General features: G+C 36.2%; 1 protein-coding gene across 5 annotated transcripts in view; it reads right to left on the minus strand.

Moving 5' to 3' along the window:
• Nucleotides 1-21,865, minus strand: part of LOC110104009 (F-box/LRR-repeat protein 14) — a 44,732-nt gene that overhangs the window by 1,252 nt on the left and 21,615 nt on the right. For 4 of the 5 annotated variants that reach the window (XM_020832936.2, XM_020832937.2, XM_020832938.1 and 1 more), the window contains exons 9-14: nucleotides 18,335-18,406; nucleotides 17,105-17,176; nucleotides 7,244-7,315; nucleotides 6,510-6,581; nucleotides 2,026-2,169; nucleotides 125-196 (exon numbers count right to left, since the gene is read on the minus strand). In XM_020832936.2, the coding sequence (XP_020688595.1) occupies nucleotides 125-196; nucleotides 2,026-2,169; nucleotides 6,510-6,581; nucleotides 7,244-7,315; nucleotides 17,105-17,176; nucleotides 18,335-18,406 (504 nt within the window). The remainder of the gene's footprint in view (nucleotides 1-124; nucleotides 197-2,025; nucleotides 2,170-6,509; nucleotides 6,582-7,243; nucleotides 7,316-17,104; nucleotides 17,177-18,334; nucleotides 18,407-21,865) is intronic. The other variant, XM_028696821.1, reaches the window with a different exon arrangement.

Below are 21,865 nucleotides of genomic sequence, written 5' to 3' on the forward strand. Positions count from 1 at the left end.
ATCAAAAGTTCCAGTTTAATGGGGAAAGGGAAGTAGCCGAGTGATGACGCCACCAACAATGAAACTTAAAGAAAGAACTATTGAAAAGAATACATGGAAAAAGAAAAGAGAATAGTTAACCTACGTCTTAGGCAGTTTGTTCCAGCATCTGTGATACGAGCTCCAAAAAGATCCAGATGTGTCAATCCAGTAAGGTCTGTAAAATAACATGGGAAAGAAGCCCCCATATGATGCAGAGCCAGACAGAAGAAACAATGATTCCCAATAGAATATATCTTTTTAAGTAAAATAAAAAAAAAAGGCAGAAGGCACATGCAAAACTAGTTCCACGCTTTCAGAAAAAGAATTAGATCGATGCTTTATAATAAGGTAATGTTTTAGAAATTAGAGTAGTTCATCCAATAAATTGTAGCAAGTTGTAGGAAGACTTGGGATTCCGTAACATCAAGTCAGAACATATATACTTAAATTTTGGCGTGCTTTAGATACTTCGGTTAGCACAACTTCAGAGCACAAATTATTCACCCAAAACTTCATTTAATTTGATAGCTCAAATGTGTAACAGATGACCATAAAGGACAAAATGCAGCTAAAATTTTAGTTCAAAGAGTGATGAGCACTTGAAGATTAAATCATTTTTCGCTCAGATCTAGTCAAACAAATGGAGCCAATAGCCCAATTTTTAGCTCAATCTAATCTTTCAGACAATTTTGAGTTGGGGTTAAATCTAGCCTGCTTGAATTCAGCTTGAAATATAAATAGTATGTACTTTTTTTTTAAATTTAATAATGACATAGGTATGTGTGTGTGTGTGTGTGTGTATATATATATATATATAATTTTTAAAAATAAAAAAGATGAAAAATAAATAATTTCGAGCCATCTCAATTTGAATTTGAACCAGCTAGAAATCAAATAAAATCAATCCAAGAGCTTTTTTGATCCAACATATGCAAGTTCAACCTGATTTTGAGCTGACACTATTCCATAGTAAAAATACTCTTTATGCCCGCATTGGCACCAGCCGGACAAGCGTGGCCTCATGGGATCCACTGGGCTCAACATGGCGCAAAAGCACCAATGGGTGCATGTATTAACAATGGCATACATGAGCAACATCAGCATGGGCATGGTCTAATAACTTGGGTCATGTTATCTAAAATCATTTAATTGCATGAGAACATCTCAAATCCATATTCTATGTGATGAAATCAGAATTTTAATGGTCAAATATGCATTAAGTCAATTGAAGGTTTAATCATCCCAACTTAGCCTCATTTAAACACTAGAATCATGAAGTAGAGGTAGATCTAAAAAGACTTGGTTAGATAGTATTAGAAATCATTTTTTTATTATATTTAAATGAGAATTTGACTCTTAATAGGACAATAAAGAAAAGGATTCTTACAGCCAACCCGATAAATGCTTGTTGTCGTAGTAGTAGTATCTAATTATTAATAATCAAATCCTTGAAAAGATGTAACTTGAACTTCCAGTCCAATGGCTTGTTCATAGTATTAGCCATTGCCACAACAATCACTTGATTAGGCATCCAAAAGATAATCCCAAACACAAAATTCATCATAGTGCAGCTTAATTCAACTTGATAGTGAAGCGTTATTCCTCCTCGCAACAATGTAATTAGCATGAAAGTAATGACTTAGTACATAATAATACACTTGAATGTTCATAGTATTTACAGATATCGATCCCTGCAAGTTTGTTTTACAACCATGATAACAAAATGAAAAATGGAACTATTACACATTCATCTATTAATTGTAACTAGATTTAGGTTCTATGCAAAGGAAGTATAGCACAGAGAACTCAAAACAGTTTTCGTTGGAACACCAATAAAAGCACATGGCAGTGCGCTTCCCATGAAGCAAATTACATAGAAGATAGATCCCAAATACACAGCAATTAACCAGGACATGCCAGCATGAATGTGCAAATTATTTAAATTGAATAAAATAAACTTCAGAACAGATTTTTAATTGACAAGCACCATTTAAAATGACTTACTTGTAAGAGCTGACAAGCCAACATCGGTTATTTGGCGAGAATCAAGATTCAGTGATTTAATTGATGTCAACCCCGATAACTTTCTCAAGCCACCATCAGTCACCATAGTAAACGACAGATTTATACTTTCTAGATTGCATAAACCTGTACGGGAAAAAACATATCTGAAGTTAAACTTAGAGAAAAGGATGTTTTGTTTGAAATAATAACTGCAAAAGAGAAAAATGGTCCGTTCTGTATATTAGTTGGAAGAAACCAAAAAATCATACTTGTACATAATATAATCAAATGAATTAGAGGTCCAATAATTGATAGAAACATGTATACTTCTATCAAAGAATTCAAATTGATGAATCCCATACCGTAGTTAAACCTAAGCTTATGCACGGTTCATTCATCCTTCTTTTTCATGAATAAGATTTGATAGATAAATGGAGCAAGCAGAGCTCATCCTCTCCCATTCAATGGAGTATTTTTTTAAACTAATATTTTGAACACAAGTAGTGTTTTGGCTCCAACTATGGACCTAAATCAAGTTTTTGCATTCTTTCCATCAGGAAGTACAGTGAAGTAAGTCAAGATGTAAAGTGCAAACTCATGAAGCCTTAACTCACATTTTTCCTAGCCATGACTTTTCAAGTGAAAAAAATAGATACGTTTGCAATCTGCATAAAAAATAAGGTGGTGCACAACCATTTTCCAGTAAATGATAACAATCAACGCATCGAGTATTGCCATAAATTTGCAGTGAATGGAGACAAGAATATTTCCATAGATTTGTAATAAATGGAGATAAGATAGAAGCGTGAGTGCCAGTTTTATGCCCGCATGTAGCAATCATCAGCTAGCAATAAGAGTACTATATTACCCATAACAAGTTTGGCAAGTTGATCAAGTCAATTTAGCTAGCAGGGCTAAATCATTAATTAGTTGGGCCAAGTTACTTGTGTCGACCCATCTAAGAGAACTGAATCATTTAGCTAAGTCATTTGTGATAAGTTGTCCAGCGGGAGTCATCATTTACAAGTCACTCAAGAAGTGATTGAGATCTTAATAAGAAAGTGCTGATTAAGGCAAATCGTCCAAAGATACCTAACCATGATACTCAAATTATTCTTGCCCACTAATACTAGCCCTTTAGTACTCCGCCAGCAACTTAAACAAGGTAGTCTTACTTGACAAAAGTAATCTGTTAGACCGGTCCAGTTGGTCCACTGGACCGGTCCTGGCGGGACCGGCTTACGGGCAAAACAATTTCCGCCTCCTGCGGATGCCGCGCGAGCCGCAAGCGTTGCGAGCCGAATAGGAAAGTTTTTAAGGGGAATTAAGAGGAAAATTTGAATGTAGGGACTGTTTAGGAATTTCATTTTGATTTGTATGCATTAAATACTTTGTTTTCCTCGGGTTAGGGCATCTTGAATTTGACTTAAATTTGAGATCTCCTAGATTTAGGTTTTTCTTTGGGCTCTAGCGGTGTCTAGAGATTTGGGAGAGAAAGATCATCCTCTCGAATAGAGGATCAATTGTATCTTGGTATTTTTCGTTTCCATTCCATCAAATATTACAAATTATCTATTGTTTTCCTTTTTTGTGTGGAATTTTGTGGAGAATTCTAGCTGTTTTTCAAAGATTGATAGGAAATACTTGAGATCTTCAAGTGTTTCCTATCAAATTGGTATCAGAGCGCTTTTTTGTGTGGAAAAAATAAGATATCTTGGCTGTTTTGCAATTGGAGCCAAGATCTAATTAACGACAACAAAGAAGATGGAGGAGTTGGATGGCGAAATGGAGCAATTTAAAACCGGCTTGGAGAAGTTCTCTACATGGGGAGAAAAAAATTTCATATATGGAAAATCGATTTAGAAGGGTGGAGGAGATGTTAAGAAGACTCTTTGAGATGCAAACAAACACTTCACTTGTGGTTCCGATGGCTAACCCTAATCAAGATTTGATTTAATTAAGGGGATTTCTTAAATTAGATTTATCAATGAGGAAAGAGTTTGAAATTCAAATATTTATTTGAATTCAAATAAGAAACTTTCCTAATCAATAATAGGCTATTTTAGGAAGGTGATTAAGAGGGAAATTGAATTTGAAGTCAGGCTTTGTGGGGACTACTTGGTCAGTGGCTAGGATGGCCTTGGGAGGCCAACGGCTATGGCTTGGTTGGGATGGCAGTAAAGGGGAGACCGGCGGTAGGTGGGTGGGGAAGGGGCCGATTGTGGAAGGTTCGGGAAAGGGGAGGGGAAAAGGGCAAGGCCGGCGTTTTGGATGGATTATGAAGGATGGACGGCAGTGGAAGTAGGGAAAGAAGGTAGAGGTAAGTTGCGAGCCTTGGACTCTTCTGAAGACTGACGAATATTGCAATCACCCTCACCAAGGGCTCTCTTTATTCTATCAAAGCTCACAACATTAAAGAAGACAAAAGCTAGAATTTTTATTCATCAATCATCATCCCAAATATAATAGAGGGGCCATTATATATAGGCCTCAATATGACAAAAGAAAAGAACTAAAGTGCCCTCCAGGCTACAACATCAAGCTAATTACCCATAGGGGTAAAATAGAAAGAATAGAAATATAAAATAAACAATACATAAAATGCATCAAAAATAAAGGCTCCTGATCGTGGCCGTCGATCTTTGATGCCTCCTCTGATACACGCGTCAAAATCTCTTGCTAACGTACTCATCACTTACATCTTTCATATCTTTTCTATCACATTAAGAAAATATATATACAATTAACCTACAAACATCATCTTTCATATCTTGTGTTATCTCAACCACATTGAAAAAATATTCAAGCTTTCTTGATCACACGCAACAAGGTTCTAATACCCATGTTAGACATCTTTACATTCAATCCCATAAGATCGAGCTATAAGTTCCATCTTTCATATGCTGCATATCTTCTCTAACACATTGAGGAGATATTCAAATCTTTATTACTTCCTATCTTCTCTATAACACTGATATGATAGTTTGGCCTCTTGATCATATATGATCAAGCTGCAAGTTCTGTCTTTCATACTGCTCAAATCTTTTGTATCCTCTCTACCACACTGAGGTGATTTCTAGACTTCTTAATCACATGCAATCAAGCTATAAGTCTCACAATAGGTTTCGATGTTGCCACATAGAGATGACACCCTTCTTCATATCCATTAGCTTAGTGCCTAGGTAACCTTATCAGCCTTGGTATGTACCACCATTCAATTCTATAAATCTAATCTAAGCTTCTCCCTCACATGATAGCGGAGTGTAAATCCCATCTATTAGTCAAGACTATGTCCACACCCTAGGTTTGTGAGATCCTCTTAGATGAGATAACACATTGATTGCTAACAAGTATTCTTAAGTCGCCATATAACAAAGCAGACAATGGCACTAATGACCCAAAATAAAGGAACCATAAGATTTTGATTGGGGTCATCCCCCGCTAGGTTGGTTAGTCCTTTCCTACATCCATTTCTCCTAGTAAGGTAATGCCGCATGGAACCATACATCAAGCTTTGGACATGTACCTCCAGTGGTTGAAGCTGAAAACCCTCCTTTTGTGCTTGTTTCAATGCCTTTAATCCTATCCTCCTCGGTTCTAGGACGCCCAACTACCTTCATCCTCTATATGCCCAACATTGACTTGATTTGAACACAAACATTGATTCCTTACCAAGAGTAGTCTTGAATATGCCCAACATTGACTCCTTAACAAGAGTCTTCTCGAACATGCCCATAATAAAATTAGCCATAGGACCTTGCTCCTTTGGAAAATCTTGACCTTAATAATTAAAATAAACCTTATCTAGATCCCCATTCTTTACTGAAAAATGTGTGATAAATACACTCAATATACCTTTCATTGATCACTGCGACCATAGAATACATTACCAAGGACAGTCCTCTACTACAGCATCGTAAGAATCTTTCAAAGCCACATTCCTAAATAAAAAACCCAACTAATACTCTCACCCCATAAGTAGGGTGTTCTAGAACACAATAAAACGACAACTACACAGAGTGCTAAACATTCATCTAATTTCATGTGTATTGTATCATTTAGACTAATACATTGTTTTGAATGATGGTACCACTTCATTAGATAAGTTACCCAAATGAAATTAAAACCAATATGAACGTTCTAAATGATTTAGGAGTATCCTTCTAAACATATGATGTTACCAGATCATTGGGAATCGAGATTCCACTAATATAAAGATGAATATCACGTGGCAGTTAAAGCAACAAATAGTTTACTCAAATGACTTGGTCCTCAAAATTATTTTAAGAACTTCACAAAACCATGGTTCTCAAAAACAGTTTATATCATAAAAGCAAGGACATAAATCTATATCATTAACATAAGCAAAGCATTAGAAAAAAGCAAGCAAATGAGTTGTCATGAAACAATCGGATCTTCCGATCTGGATAAACAAAAGAACATAACTAAGTTTCTTTAACTTATTCACGAGTATGAAAGCTAACCAGAAAGGTGCCGAAGCCCAATGCTACCAACTTCTGTGTCTGATAGCTCCAAGCTTTTCAATTGCAGGAGCCCTGAAATAAAGTGAGCACGTTTCTTTAAGAGGCTTATGAGCAAAATTAAGTTGGCTAGCAACACAATTATTTCATAAATTGATTACATTGGACTAAGAGCAACAAAATTAAAAACAAAATCATTAAATTACCACCTCGGCTTACCATTGTAGTTTGAAGTTAGTGTTATATGCAAATCTTTGTTAATGTTCAAACTCATAACATATTTCAACTAAAATACCACAGGTTGGTTCTTCTTCATCAGCTTAAAGCATGAGATCCGAAATATAAGAAGCATAAACAGTTAGCAAATGATAATTGCGTGTGGAATTTTACAATGGAAATGCAGTCATAGCTGTCATAAATCAGATAAAACCATATTAGTTTATAATGGAAACTTAAGAGTAGAAAACAAAAGAGCAATGAACTTGTTATACAGTATTTCAAAAGAAAACGATTGGTTCTTCATTTCTTCCCCATCCACTTAAAGCATGAGATCGAAATATAACAAGAACACTCAATTAGCAAATGATAATTGCATATGAAATTTTACGATGGAAACCCATAGGCATAGGTGTCATGAAGATCAGATAAAACCATATTAGTTTATAATAGAAACTTAAAAGAGAAGAAAACAAAAAAAATGAGTTAACGTAATAAAATCCAAGTTCTATAATTTATACCCTTTAAATTTAATAGACCTTCATCCCCAATCTTGCATGAATCCAAGTTCAGGCTCTCCAAATTAATAAGATCTGCAATATAAGAAAATAAAAGTAGTCTATGAAGAACAAGCGATCATATCAAGAATGCCACAAAAAACACAAGCACAAAGTACAAACTCGAACAACACTTCAATCTCTGTTTAGGCAGATAAATGAAGGAAGTTGATTTATACTCCATTGTGTAACGTACAACATATGCATGACAAAAACCAATTTAGATAAAAAGAAATGAATATATATATATACAGAAAAATACACTCAATAATGAATATTAAGGCTGTTAATATATGTGGTTATATATGTATAATAACGCTTCCCTGCAAACTTAAGGAGATAGAAGATATCAACTTGAGCTTGGTAATATAGTACTTGAAATCATCCTTGAGAACAAGATTTGATAAAGCTATTAGTTGGTTGCCCTTCAAAAGCAATATATTAAAGACAAAATAAAGCAATCTCACCACAAATGAAGTCACAATCAATCTCGATGTGCTTTGTGCGCTCATTTTAAATATTAATTTGAGCAATTACATTCACATTGTGACTCTCAAAAATGAAATAGTGAGGGATAGCATCATGAACAATACCCATATCTGCGAGCAGCAATCAAAGTCCCAAGTAACACCCCCACCATATCTATAAGGGCATAATATTCAAGTTTGACGCTCAAACGAGCAACACTTGTTTCTTTCTTTCAACTAAGAAACTAATGTGGATCTTAGGAAGAATATTTTCAGAAACTTTTTATAACTAATTTATAAACTTAGAATCTAAGTTTTAGAAAATAAACTATTTATATCTAAGTACTAAGGTTTCCGTCAGCAATCCAATTTTTCAAAAGAAACTAAGAATAGGACGTGATGGTAAGTACTAGATTAGAATGATAATTTTTTACTACTATCTTATATCCTCATTACTGAGAATATTCTCATCCTTATTATCTCCTTCTTTGCTGGATTACAATTTCCACCTAATGCAGAAAAAGAAATTCTTTAGGGAATTCTTTAGGGAAAATGAAGAGGAATTAAGGAGGCATTTTTTAGGAAAATTTTAATTACAATTGGAAGGGAATTAATAAGGGAAATAAATCTAATTTGAATTCAAATCTGAGAGGGATTTATTTAGGGAAAGGGGGCTCATTTGGGAGGGAATTATGGGAGCCTATTTAAGGCTAACTATGGGGTGATTTCAGTGGATGTTTTGGGAGTTTACTAAATTTAGTTTATTCTTAGGTTATTTGGGCTCTAGCCGGCAACTAGGGATCTAGGAGAGCCGGATCTTCTTCTCCACCTGAAGATCCAATTGTATCTTGCATTTCTCTTTATAGTTATTTCAATAAAAATTATTTTGGGGTGTTTTTTTCCCCAATTTTTCGTGTTTCATCAGCTGATTCTTGTAATTAAATCATCCACTTCCTAACAAATTGATATCAGAGCCTAGATCCGGGTACCTATGGCGGGAAGAAAGGTAGAAGTATTGAAAAGGACGATGAGACAATCAAAATCTGATTTTATAGAAAAGATTTCAGGTTTCGAAAAGCAATTTTTAGTCATCCATGAGAAGATCGATGAGAAATTTGCCATCATGGAGGAGATGATAAAGAAGCTGTTTGAGGGAAAAACTAAACTAACAACATCGAAGGTGAGAGCATCGTTGACCCGATAAGAAAATGGGAGAAACCCTAATATAGGGATGATGAGGGAGAATCATGAGGTAAAAATTTTTAGGGAAGAAGAGGAGATGCCAATCTTTGGAACCACTTCTAATGAGGGGAAATGGTGCAGTAAGATTTTTGGTGGAGTCGCAGAGTTTGGAAGGAAAAGAAGATGGGGAGAAGATAGAAGCACCAGACAAGGTTCAGCCACTCCTACAAGAATATTGAGATGTGTTCCAACCAGTTAAGGATTGCTTCCTCCGCGAGAACACGAGCATGCTATAATTTGGAAGGACAGAGTCTCACATATCAGTGTTCGTCCGTACGATTCTCCCCAACTCCAAGAGGATGAGATTGAGAGATTGATCAGGGAGATGCTGGAGACATGGATCATTCGACCTAATGACAATCCATTTTTTAATCTAGTGCTATTAGTCAAGTACTTCAACAGCAATTTCTTCATTCCCCCTTAAGGACAAGATGGCACTTTGGGATGAGAGTATTGATGGACCGGCCAATTTGATTGGGAGGGAATTAGAAAGTTTCTTGAACAAGAGGGAACTATTTAGGAATGTTCTTAATCAAAGGGGAATTGTTTAGGAAAAATTTTAATTACGATTGGGAGAGAATTACGTAGGGAAAGAGATCAAATTTGAATTCAAATCTGAAAGGGATTTATTTAGAGAAAGGGGGCTGATTTAGGAGAGTATTATGGGAGCCTATTTAAGGCTAACAACGGGGTGATTTCAGAGGATGTTTTGGAAGTTTGCTGATTTTAGTTTATTTTTAGGTTATTCAGCTCTAGCCGACAACTAAGGATTTGGGAGAGTCGGATCTTTCTCTCCAATTTAAGATTCGATTGTATCTTGCATTTCTCTTTATAGTTTTTTCAATAAAAATTATTTTGGGCATTCTTCTTCCCAATTTTCCATGTTTCATCCGCTGATTTTTGTGAAAAGTGCATCAACTTCCTATCACAATGTTAGTGTTTTACCCTCCCCTTCAGCCCTCCTCTCCCCTCTCCTTTTCCAGTTCCCAGAAACTGATAGGAAATACTTGATTTCAAGTAGTTCCTAATCAAAGTATGAAGCAAATCACGATAATTTCTGCTGTTCACAGCAGAAAAACAGTAAATTCTGGACCAAAACAGAGAAAACCTGAGAGAAAAATGGAGAAAAACTCGCCCAAACACTTGTACTTTACTAGTAGATGAAAGAAAACTTGCAAGATACAAAGATCCTCAATTCGAGAGGAGGATCGCACTCTCCCAATCTCTAGAATTCGTTCTAGAGCCCAAGCCTCCAAGAAAACCCTAATTGCAATCAAACATAACATGAAAAACTCCCTAATTCCCTCATCCCCTTTAATACAAGATGGCTGTCGACTACCTAACGCAACCCTCCACTTTTCTCATCCAGGACTTGGGACCTGGCAACGGCAGTGTTATGGAAGGGAATTAATAAGGGAAATAAATCTAATTTGAATTCAAATCTGAGAGGGATTTATTTAGAGAAAGGGGGCTCATTTGGGAGGGAATTATGGAAGCCTATTTAAGGCTAACTATGGGGTGATTTCAGTGGATGTTATGGGAGTTTACTAAATTTAGTTTATTCTTAGGTTATTTGGGCTCTAGCAGGCAACTAGGGATTTAGGAGAGCCGGATCTTCTTCTCCACCTGAAGATCCAATTGTATCTTGCATTTCTCTTTATAGTTCTTTCAATAAAAATTATTTTGGGGTGTTTTTTTCCACAATTTTTCGTGTTTCATCAGCTGATTCTTGTAAAAAATGCATCCACTTCCTAACAAATTGATATCATAGCCTAGCTCCGGGTACCTATGGCAGGAAGAAAGGTAGAAGTATTGAAAAGGACGATGAGACAATCAAAATCTGATTTTGTAGAAAAGATTTCAGGTTTCGAAAAGCAATTTTTAGCCATCCATGAGAAGATCGATGAAAAATTTTCCATCATGGAGGAGATGATAAAGAAGCTGCTTGAGGGAAAAACTAAACTAACAACATCGGAGGTGAGAGCATCGTTGACCCGATAAGAAAATGGGAGAAACCCTAATATAGGGATGATCAGGGAGAATCATGAGGTAAAAAAATTTAGGGAAGAAGAGGAGGTGCCAATCTTTGGAACCACTTCTAATGAGGGGAAATGGTGCAGTAAGATTTTTGGTGGAGCCGCAGAGTTTGGAAGGAAAAGAAGATGGGGAGAAGACAGAAGCACCAGACAAGGTTCAGCCACTCCTACAGGAATATTGAGATGTGTTCCAACCAGTTAAGGATTGCTTCCTCCGCGAGAACACAAGCATGCTATAATTTGGAAGGACGGAGTCTCACATATCAGTGTTCGTCCGTACCATTCTCCCCAACTCCAAGAGGATGAGATTGAGAGATTGATCAGGGAGATGCTGGAGACATGGATCATTCGACCTAATGACAATACATTTTTTAATCTAGTGCTATTAGTCAAGTACTTCAACAGCAGTTTCTTCATTCCCCCTTAAGGACAAGATGGCACTTTGGGATGAGAGTATTGATGGACCGGCCAATTTGATTGGGAGGGAATTAGAAAGTTTCTTGAACAAGAGGGAACTATTTAGGAATGTTCTTAATCAAAGGGAAATTGTTTAGGAAAATTTTTAATTACGATTGGGAGAGAATTACGTAGGGAAAGAGATCAAATTTGAATTCAAATCTGAAAGGAATTTATTTAGAGAAAGGGGGCTGATTTGGGAGAGAATTATGAGAGCCTATTTAAGGCTAACTATGGGGTGATTTCAGAGGATGTTTTGGAAGTTTGCTCAATTTAGTTTATTTGTAGGTTATTCAGCTCTAGCCGACAACTAGGGATTTGGGAGAGTCAGATCTTTCTCTCCAATTTAAGATTCGATTGTATCTTGCATTTCTCTTTATAGTTTTTTCAATAAAAATTATTTTGGGCATTCTTCTTCCCAATTTTCCATGTTTCATCCGCTGATTTTTGTGAAAAGTGCATCCACTTCCTATCACAATGTTAGTGTTTTACCCTCCCCTTCAGCCCTCCTCTCCCCTCTCCTTTTCCAGTTCCCAGAAACTGATAGGAAATACTTGATTTCAAGTAGTTCCTAATCAAAGTATGAAGCAAATCACGATAATTTCTGCTGTTCACAGCAGAAAAACAGTAAATTCTGGACCAAAACAGAGAAAACCTGAGAGAAAAATGGAGAAAAACGCGCCCAAACACTTGTACTTTACTAGTAGATGAAAGAAAACTTGCAAGATACAAAGATCCTCAATTCGAGAGGAGGATCGCACTCTCCCAATCTCTAGAATTCGTTCTAGATCCCAAGCCTCCAAGAAAACCCTAATTGCAATCAAACATAACATGAAAAACTCCCTAATTCCCTCATCCCCTTTAATACAAGATATTTCCTAATTTAATTTCCCTCCCAAAACCAATCTCCCCACTCTGTTTGAACATTCGAATCCTTTGGAGAAGTGGGGCCCGCACATATTAAGCATTTCGGTTTAAAGGAGGCGGAGGTCTCCGCCTCCTATAAACCAGCAGCTGGTTATGCCGCTGGTTCTGGACCGGTTCACAGAGAACCGGTCTAACAGAAACCTACAGCCTACATCCCCTACATGTTATACCACTTGATTCCTAGCTGGAATTGGTCCTTTTTCACACATATAACAAACCTTGTAAACTAGTCGAAGCCCTAGCAGCAATACCCCACCTACAACTAACCTAGCAACCGTATCCATATTCATCATATCACGCCTACACCAGCATCCAAACCCTATTGCTCTCTATTCCCAAAAGTTTATCTTCAAAAAATGGCACAAATCAATAAAACATTTGACAAGAAATTGGGATGAATTACTTCAATAACATCCGTTCAACATTGATACACTATTTGGAAGAAAGAGAACAACAAATTCCTCTTCGCCAAATTTATATGCAGCTTGCAACCTTCTCATTCTCTGCACGGCTGACTCCACAATTCCTAATATTGTAATTGCTCTCATTCACTTTCTCTCTCAAGTTCTTTACGTCACAAAACTCTCTACTCCCCAACCTAGTACTCCTTACCAATATACTTTGGTCAGTAGTTCAAGGGGTGGTAAAGGGAATCATGGATGAAAAGGACATACTAGTGAGTCAAAAAACAGTTTGCACCTTCCCAACCTGTCCGCATTACAAACACACTAATCATCCTTATGAACACGACTATGATAAATTTGGCCATCCATTCTCTAACGAAAACATTGAAATCCCTGAAAAAGCACCACCTTCACGAGAAAAATCAAGAATAACTTCTCTTGAGAGGAAGATCACCTTGTTGTAATCAAATTTACCTTGATATTAGATTGGAGCTTATTTAGATATGAGATCAAAACTTCCTAGATGGGCAAACACCCAAAAATAATCACTCCTCCCACTTGCAAGAGAGCATTCTAGATGAAAATGGTTGCATAGACTCACTTTTCTAGGAAATAACTTCCTTTGATAAATGCTAAGAGTCTCTCTCTTATAACGCAAGAAGAAATCTTATCTTTGATAAATTTTTTAACAAAATCCACCTTACATTAAATGAATGGAACCAAAGATAGGTATATCTTGGTGGAAAAATCAAACACCTAAAAAATTCAATGCATGCTCTATATAGCACAAGTTATCAACCCTTTCATCACATTTTTTTAATAAATTATAGAAGAACATATTTCATAAGAGTAGAAATGACAAAATGAGGAAAATTCATTAGACCAAAACTAGATGTCTTGTACTATCTTACCTTTGAAGAGGTCTTTGTTTTAAGAACCTCCTTCGTATTTATAAAAACTTCTCATTCAAACAATGGTTGAAGCTCAAATATATTGACAATTTATGGAGTTTACAAAATCCAAATATACTGGTGATAATTACACCTTTGATGTGGGCTATTGCAAGGTAGATTTACCAATTTAAAGGAAACTTTGTTCAATCAAATACGAGTGGGATGAGTTCATCTTATGGTCTACTGGTATTGTTGAAATTTATTTTGGGGAAGACCATTGATTTGGTAATAGTACTATCAACTCTTTGTTCTCAAATCATCGATATTTGAAGGCCAAGGCCCAAGGCTAAGGACGTCCTGATGAATAGATTATATATCCTTCTAGAGGAGAAGCACTCAATGACCTCTAAGATCCCTATTCTCGACTCTTCTAAAGACACTACTAGTCTACTAACACAAAATTCAATTTGAATTGTATCGTTCTTCAAGAGAGAATTCATTGTGGGATCCTTGCATCCCCCTTTATAAAATTTGTTCTTGTGTGAGAGGTTGTTGCTACCCAATTCCATCATAGTGGACTTCATAATTATAAGTATGGGGGTTACTAGGACCTTAAGTATTATCTTTGCTTTGATAAAAATCAATCAATTATGTTTTACACGACAATCCTAGTGTCAAGGCTATTTATAAATTCTTAAACCTTTACATTTAATTTTAATCTCCCACATGTTCACTCCATAAATGTCTTCGTTTATGTTTAGAGATCCTTTAAGAATTCGGTTAAGGTGAGGCATCTAAAAATTGTCATTGCATGCTAGTATTTATTGACCATTGGCATATTTAATTAGAAAGGAATGATTGGAAATACAACATGCTTTTTTTTAATAATAAAATAATAATTTGGAGAATAATCAAACAAAATTTGGTTCTTTCTTCTTATAAGTTTTCATAATTTTAAGATTGAAAACTTTAAGAAACTGAAATATGGAAGATTTTTAGGAGTGTCAATTATTGACACGACCCAACAACCCGAACCGAAAAACTTGGGTTAGGGGGTTCGGGTCAACTCGGTAACCCGAAATTGACCCGGGATTGACCTGGATGCTAAGTGCCAACTGGCATTTGCGTTACCAGCCTCGCCATGTCGCCCTAGGCCCCTAGCCCTCACGTCGAACCGCGGCACTCCGCAGTTTCACCTAGTCGCCCAAGCGCTTGCGTCGAACCGCGAAGCAGTGGAGCCGCACCGGTCGCCCAGTCATCGGCCTCGCCGACTTGTCCTAGTTCTCACGTTGAACCGCGCTAAGCATGCTCAAAGCCTCGCAGGCAAGCTCCACCCTCGCTCGAATTGCGCTTGAAGCCTTGCAAGTCAGGTCGAGTCGGGTCAACCCGATAACCAGCACGGCTCGGATCCGGGTTGACAAACCTGACCCGTTTGCAAAACCGGGTCAGGTTAGAGTCAACTCGTTTACGGTTGGGTCAAGTCGGGTTCAAACCGTTGACCCGAATTGACACCTCTAAAGATTTTGTATATGCATTCTTAACGTTAAGATCCCTTTAAAAAAAACCTTAAGATCCCTTGAAAACCTCCAATACTGCTATTATTTATTAGACTAAACCTCCATTTAGAGTACTAAAATTAGTAAAATAAAAGAGGATGATTATACTATGCTTCATCGAGGATAGTCTGCTTATGGGATCTTCGTAAGAAACTAAGATAGCAATACTATTACTAATTCCCAATATTATCTTGGACATCAATTTTCGTTTATGTTGAAATTGCTGCACTTCAATATGACAGGGAATTATGCACTCTTAATGGTTTCATAAATATATGAATTGAGACGAATGCTCTAAAAATCATTGTTATTTTCAATACAGATAAATTTGTCAGCTAAGAGTATTAAAATATATATTGCCAAATTAAGCTTTTAATTTTAAAATATCAAAATAAAATGATATAAATACCTTGTGAATGCAATTATGTTGTTGACTGGTAGGCCAATGAAGGTTGTAAACTCAAAGAAACAAGAACTTTTATTCAATCAAAATTGTGTGATAATCTTATTGGTGAGATATGAGTGGGATTCATTACATTAGGCATATTTGATACACTTTTGAGCTTACCCTTTGTTCCCTCACTAAGTGCTAATGGATAACATTTACCAGGGGTTAATTTTCTCTGGAACACTTCTCATCCGTTATCTACTGCATTTTTTCTATAATTAATTAGTTGATTTTGTGGTATTACAAGGCTCTATTTTATAGCGATTGGAGGACTATTTGTTGGCTAAGGCTATTGTTTGGCTTCAGGGGGTTACTTTTTGTCCTTCGGTAATACTTATCAGCCTTTTTCCACTATGGACAGTAGTTTGGACAAACTTTTAGTAGTTGTTTTGCAAATTAAAATGGCTTTTTCCAAGATATTTTTATGCTTATATGGGTCTCATAGGTGAATAGTTGGTTCTCTGCTAGGTGTTTTTTCTTATCTAAAATATGGTAACGGCTCTTTGGGTGCGCTTTATATGTTGAAGTCAAAATAGAGCAGTTCCCCTAGTACAGTTCCCCTAGTAACATGGTTAGCATGTTTACTGATCAGAAGCATATATCAAGCAGTATATTCAATCAATTTCTTTAGCTTGGTTTACCATAAATATCTCTCTAACTGCTAGTTTAGATATTTTGAACATATTAGGGTTGGTTCTTGAGATCATCCTATTTGATTCAAATTGAGGTATGATCTTAGTAAGATGAAAGACACAAGGAGTGGTTCCAACTTAGCGAAAAGTAGGCTAACATTACAATTTACAAGCAATTTTCCTTTTATTTGTATACTACTAATATTTTTGCTTCCTACTTGCAGCATAATCCATAACTGCAAAAAATGCATTGGTTTGATCCCCCGCATCACAACATTTTAGTGCGTGTTTTAAGAAAATCTAGTTGCCTAAGACAACAACTTAAGGTGCTCAACTATTCATTATAAACTTTAAATATATATATATATATATAATGAAAGGTCTGTTAGAAAGATATATTTTTATTACTATTTTATATACTCATAATTAACAATATTCTACTCATTATCATCGTTTTGTATTATCCTTTTATGTTCATGTATGGGCATTTGTAACAAGAAGTTATTTTTAGTAAACTTTTTTCTTCTGCTTTTAATTTTAGTAATATTACCGTTGCAAATGTGTGGATTTGGTGCACTGCATGCCTGGCATCATAAATGAACATTTAAGTTTGCTTAGTAGTCCATTATTTTCCATGATTTCAGAATGGTTTAGAATGTGTGTTCATATCACCAGATATCTCAATAATTACCTCTTTCATAGCCAAGCATTGATGAGTAAGCAATCAGGATAAAAATAATAATAACAACAACGAAGAAGCATACCTTTTATATGCATCAAACATGCATCAGTAATGTTGTTGAAAGCCAAGTTCAGGACTTTGAGTTTCACTAGATCTATAAAACAAAAATTTCTGAGTAAGCTCAAGAATTTAAAAAAAGAAATCCTCAGAAACATGCATAAACTGTTAATCATTTAATTAGTACAAGGTTGTTGGATTGAACCAAACGTTTCCTTTTGCCATTCTTCTTTCCCCTCCTCACCCTCTCTCTGCCCCTCCATATGTACCTCTCCCTTCAATATTTTAAAGTTAAACTATTTACCAAGCTTGCTTGGAATTAGACACAAACAGCAAAGAAACTCTACATAATCAAGACTAATGTAGCAATTATGACACAAATCAAGTTTATATGTGTGTGTATGCATGCGCATGTGTGTACAAGCAGAGTTTATATGTGCTGGGGGTGGGTTTGTTCGTGTGTCTGTGTACCAAAACATATGCATTTGTACGTTAGACATTCAAAAATTAGATCAACACTTCTACCATTTTCAACATTATTCAAACTTCTGGATTAAAAGATTTTAGACATTCAAATAAATTTTTACCAAGCAAATGAAACAAAATTTTCTTAACGGATACATTGATTGCCCATGACGACTTCTATAATTACATTGGATAATGTCTTACTTATGACATGAAATTTAGTACACGGATCATTTAAGATGTCTTTACATTTAGTGCAAATTTTAATTAAAGGTGTTGATCTTATTTAAATTTTCAATGACGAACCCTAGGCACATATTCTCCAAATCAAAATGACACATTACTACAAATTTTTTAAGTGATCACAGCTCAAAAGAATCCATGCCTTAATCTTACTCAAAGTAATTCAAACTATTTTATCTGTTTAAGACCTCGTCACATAATATTTCGAGCACAAGTAAATTAACCATAAGACTGAAAAGATCAAGATAATACTGGTAAAGCATGCCAAGCATGTTAAAAAGCTACTTAATCTTGCATTGTATGCACCCAACAGGGCAAGAAAGATAAAATGAATCCTGGCTCAGCTCTTATGGAATCTACTATTCCAGCAGACAATTATGATGCTCAGCTTTTATATCTAAACGTGAACAATTTTGATCATCTTTCTCAATAAAGTAGAAGTGTATGAATTACAAGTAGTGTTCGTTAGTAAACTAAGGATAAAACTACAATGATCTAAGATCTCAATTGATGACAATACCAATAACGAGCAGAGGAATCAACTGACCAGAAAAATTCCGACATCCCTCATCAGATAAACAACACCGACTAAGATTCAGATACAACAGTGAGACAAGACCTGCCAACCAAAAAATAAAAGCCACCGACGTCAATAAATATAGAGGTGCTGTAAGAAAAACTATAATAATGTCATTATAAAAGACAAAAAAAAAATACTATCTAAGAAACCGAATAAAATCTTGCTTCATCTTCAATAACACGAACCACCTATAAATTGGACAGAACCTCACAGTTGACCACTTTTACAAGACAAGAACATAGTATTGAATTACATATATAAGTAAGAATTCCATCAAAATATCCAATACCAGAACCGAAAAGAATCTGAAGTTGAATAATTTTCACATGACAAGAACAAATGGAGGAAAATTAATGGGCATAAAGTTTGAACAGCAAAAGAGACGACTTGGTTATAACCACATTGCCTCAATCATTGCCCGAAGTGCAAAGATAAAATCTCATTTAACAAGTTTTGGGACATGGAATAAGATGAAACTTCAAAAATTATTAAATTGACTAACATAATCAGATGCAATGGTTGTCATTTCTACTCAGTAAAAACTATTATTCATTGTAATTGAAGTGACTAAATGAGAAATAGCTGATTTTCAGCATCCCACTCTCCATGAACGGAAGCCTAAGAAGCCTAAGGTGTGACCAACCGTTGAGAATCAGGCAATCGTACCCCATGAGAAAGCCTACTTTTCTTCATAAAATTGCTTCCAAATAATAATTTAAAGACTAAAATATTCCAAGACATGTATTTCTGCAAATAAATTTATGATGATGGAGAGTAAAGTAGATTTTCAAAGAACATATCAAAGAGCTATTGATAAGTAAGGAATTACAAGCTCAAGCTTCCAATTTGCTGACAGAAAATTAATGCCACAATAATCAAATAAATAAACGTTAGTTTGAACTTATTTGTCAATGATTTCCCAGATTTTTCAACATAGACCACTAATTTTCAAACCCTACTGTGGGCTCCGAAAATACGGCCCCGGACTCAACCCGCTGTTGCTTTTTCTTTGGGGGGAGTTTTAACGGATTTAGTTCCGGGGTAAATTTTGGAAGGCAGATGGATTTGTAGATAAGACACTACCAAGAGATTTCGCCCTCATTTTGCGAGGACTTTATGATCTGAGTTCTGATTTCCTATAGGCGCAAGCCCCTATAGTTAATTACCCCTCCCGATAACGAGAGAGAACTTTCGATTAAGGCTAGTCGTCAATCAGATACGTAGAGAATACGTGTTATCTAGCATAGATTCGAGAATTGGAAGTTTGAAGGATTTGATATTTAAAATAGAAATTTTCACCATCTTGCACTTGAAGCGGATGGTGGGGGAATGGATGATGGACCCGATCAAAATCTCATGGTTCCGTCGTCCCGGGCCATCGTGGTCCCTGGTTTACTTAGTCAGAGGAGGTAGTCGACCACCCTGATAGAAGGATCCTTGTCGGCAGTCATGGGTTGCTTCGTCCAAGGGGACCTTGTAGACATGGGGTGAATGTTTGTCTAAGGGGACAAATTTGGATCCACCTTAGCTAACAGTGAGCTTTGTACCCTATCGATCATATCCTATTAATTCATATCTCAAGGATTAGATGCCACTAAGGAACGCATTGGCTCTAGCCATAATCGGTATTTCGTGGTGACATTTGGCAGCAAAAACACTCAATTCAGAGAGTCCCGGGTCATAGCCGTTTATCCTGCGGTGCCATTTGGAGGCGAAACCGCCAGTTAGAGGACGCGTACCACATCCTTATTGGCAAGAGATTGTTTGAGAATGAATCCTAGTGATATTTTCGACTATGCATTAGCCTCTTTGTGAGCTGAAGTAATTTTCAGATTTGTCCACCTCGGCAAACTGTTGCGGAGGGTGGATGGATTTTGCTTCAAGTGCGTTGATGGATTTATTTGAATTAAATTGTTTGTTGCTTTGTACAGGTAGACTATCGTGTACTATTTATTACTTTCTGTAAGTGAATCATAGTGCACTAACGAATCTCCTGCTTTTGTTCATAGAAGCCTGCATTTGTTGTAGCTCTTATGTATTTTGCTTGTGGATAGCTTTCTTAAACACATCTTAAAGAACCAAATCGCTGCTAAGGTTCTTTGTGATCTATACATAATTAAATCACACCTCGTTCCTGATTGTTGTTGGCCACTTCATGTGGGTGATCATACTTGGAGCTTTATTCACCATGATGCCTTACTCATTCAAGTGGTCTTGCAATGCTTTTGTATTTGATTTTCACTTGTTTGCACTGATGAACTAGTATTTTGCTCGTATGTAGATATTCACTCGAATGCATCCAAATGTGTCACCTTGTTATGTTCATTGCATGTCAAACCTTTCTAGTGGCATTTGATTGCATGAGTCTTCATCATCATTTGTTGGAAAATTTGTATGATCATCTATACTTGTATTGTTGCATTCTCTTTGATTTTTTCATTGATCAATGCTTGGAAGTAAATCACATGTCCTTGATCCTTGTTGATGATCACTTGCAAATAGGATCACCCTCATGCTTCACTCATGAGTATTCCCCTTATTTTTATTGCCTGCGATGTTGGGTTCTACTTGCAAATTCCATGTCTTCAAAGAAGGTTCAATGCATACGATAAGTTTGATATCATCTTTCATTTGCACTTTGATTGAAGTAGTCACTTCTCAGTCTTCATTAGAGATTATTTCAGTTCGTACCTTTGTTGATTGTTCTTCAAGTTCAAATCAAGTTTATGCTCCAAACTTCTTCCCCGATTTGTAAATTTAAGCTATTGTCATTTGATTCATAGTCCTTGTTATTTGATCCAAATTTGGCATGACAATTCCACTGTTATCATTCAAGATGATCTATTTATGCTCATTTGAGCTCTTCTGTGTCATTTTCAAGTTCCTTGCTTGAGTTCAATTGTATGTCCAAGTTACCTGTGATCTTTTGAGATTAAATCATGTTCGAGCTCAAAGCACAAGTTCAAGTCCAAAAACATGTTCAAATAAAGTTCAGGCTCAAAATGAGCCTCTTTCGTTCGTCGAATCTCTTGTTGTTCAAGTTATGTCCTTTTCCATTTTAAGTTCACTTGATTCAAGTTCTGAGTATAGTTCCATATGGTCAACTTGTATGTTAAGTTCAAATTCAAGTTCAAGTTTGAGTCTTTGTTCAATTCAAATTCTTGTGATTTATTTAAGTTTGAATTCATTTAGATGTGGATTTTTTGCATCAAAGTTCACAAGTCTGAGTCCACTGTTGTCCTTTTGAGTTCAATAAGTCCAAGTACGATATCGTGTTTAGCCGAAATTTTGGCAGCCTCCCGACGTCTCCCCCATTTAGGGGAAACTACAAGAAACTGGGCATTCCAACCATGCGCAATAAAGGCATGTATGGTATGTGTCCTTAGACGTCATGGCCTTGATTTTCATTCCCACCACGCACAATAAAGGCGTGCATGGGGATCTTCGAGGGTACCTATTTAAAAAGACAGTTTGTTTTCCCCTCGCTCGAGGGTACTT

Source organism: Dendrobium catenatum, unplaced genomic scaffold (genome assembly GCF_001605985.2).
Source record: "Dendrobium catenatum unplaced genomic scaffold, ASM160598v2 fragScaff_scaffold_847, whole genome shotgun sequence".
In the NCBI taxonomy this organism is placed as follows: domain Eukaryota; kingdom Viridiplantae; phylum Streptophyta; class Magnoliopsida; order Asparagales; family Orchidaceae; genus Dendrobium; species Dendrobium catenatum.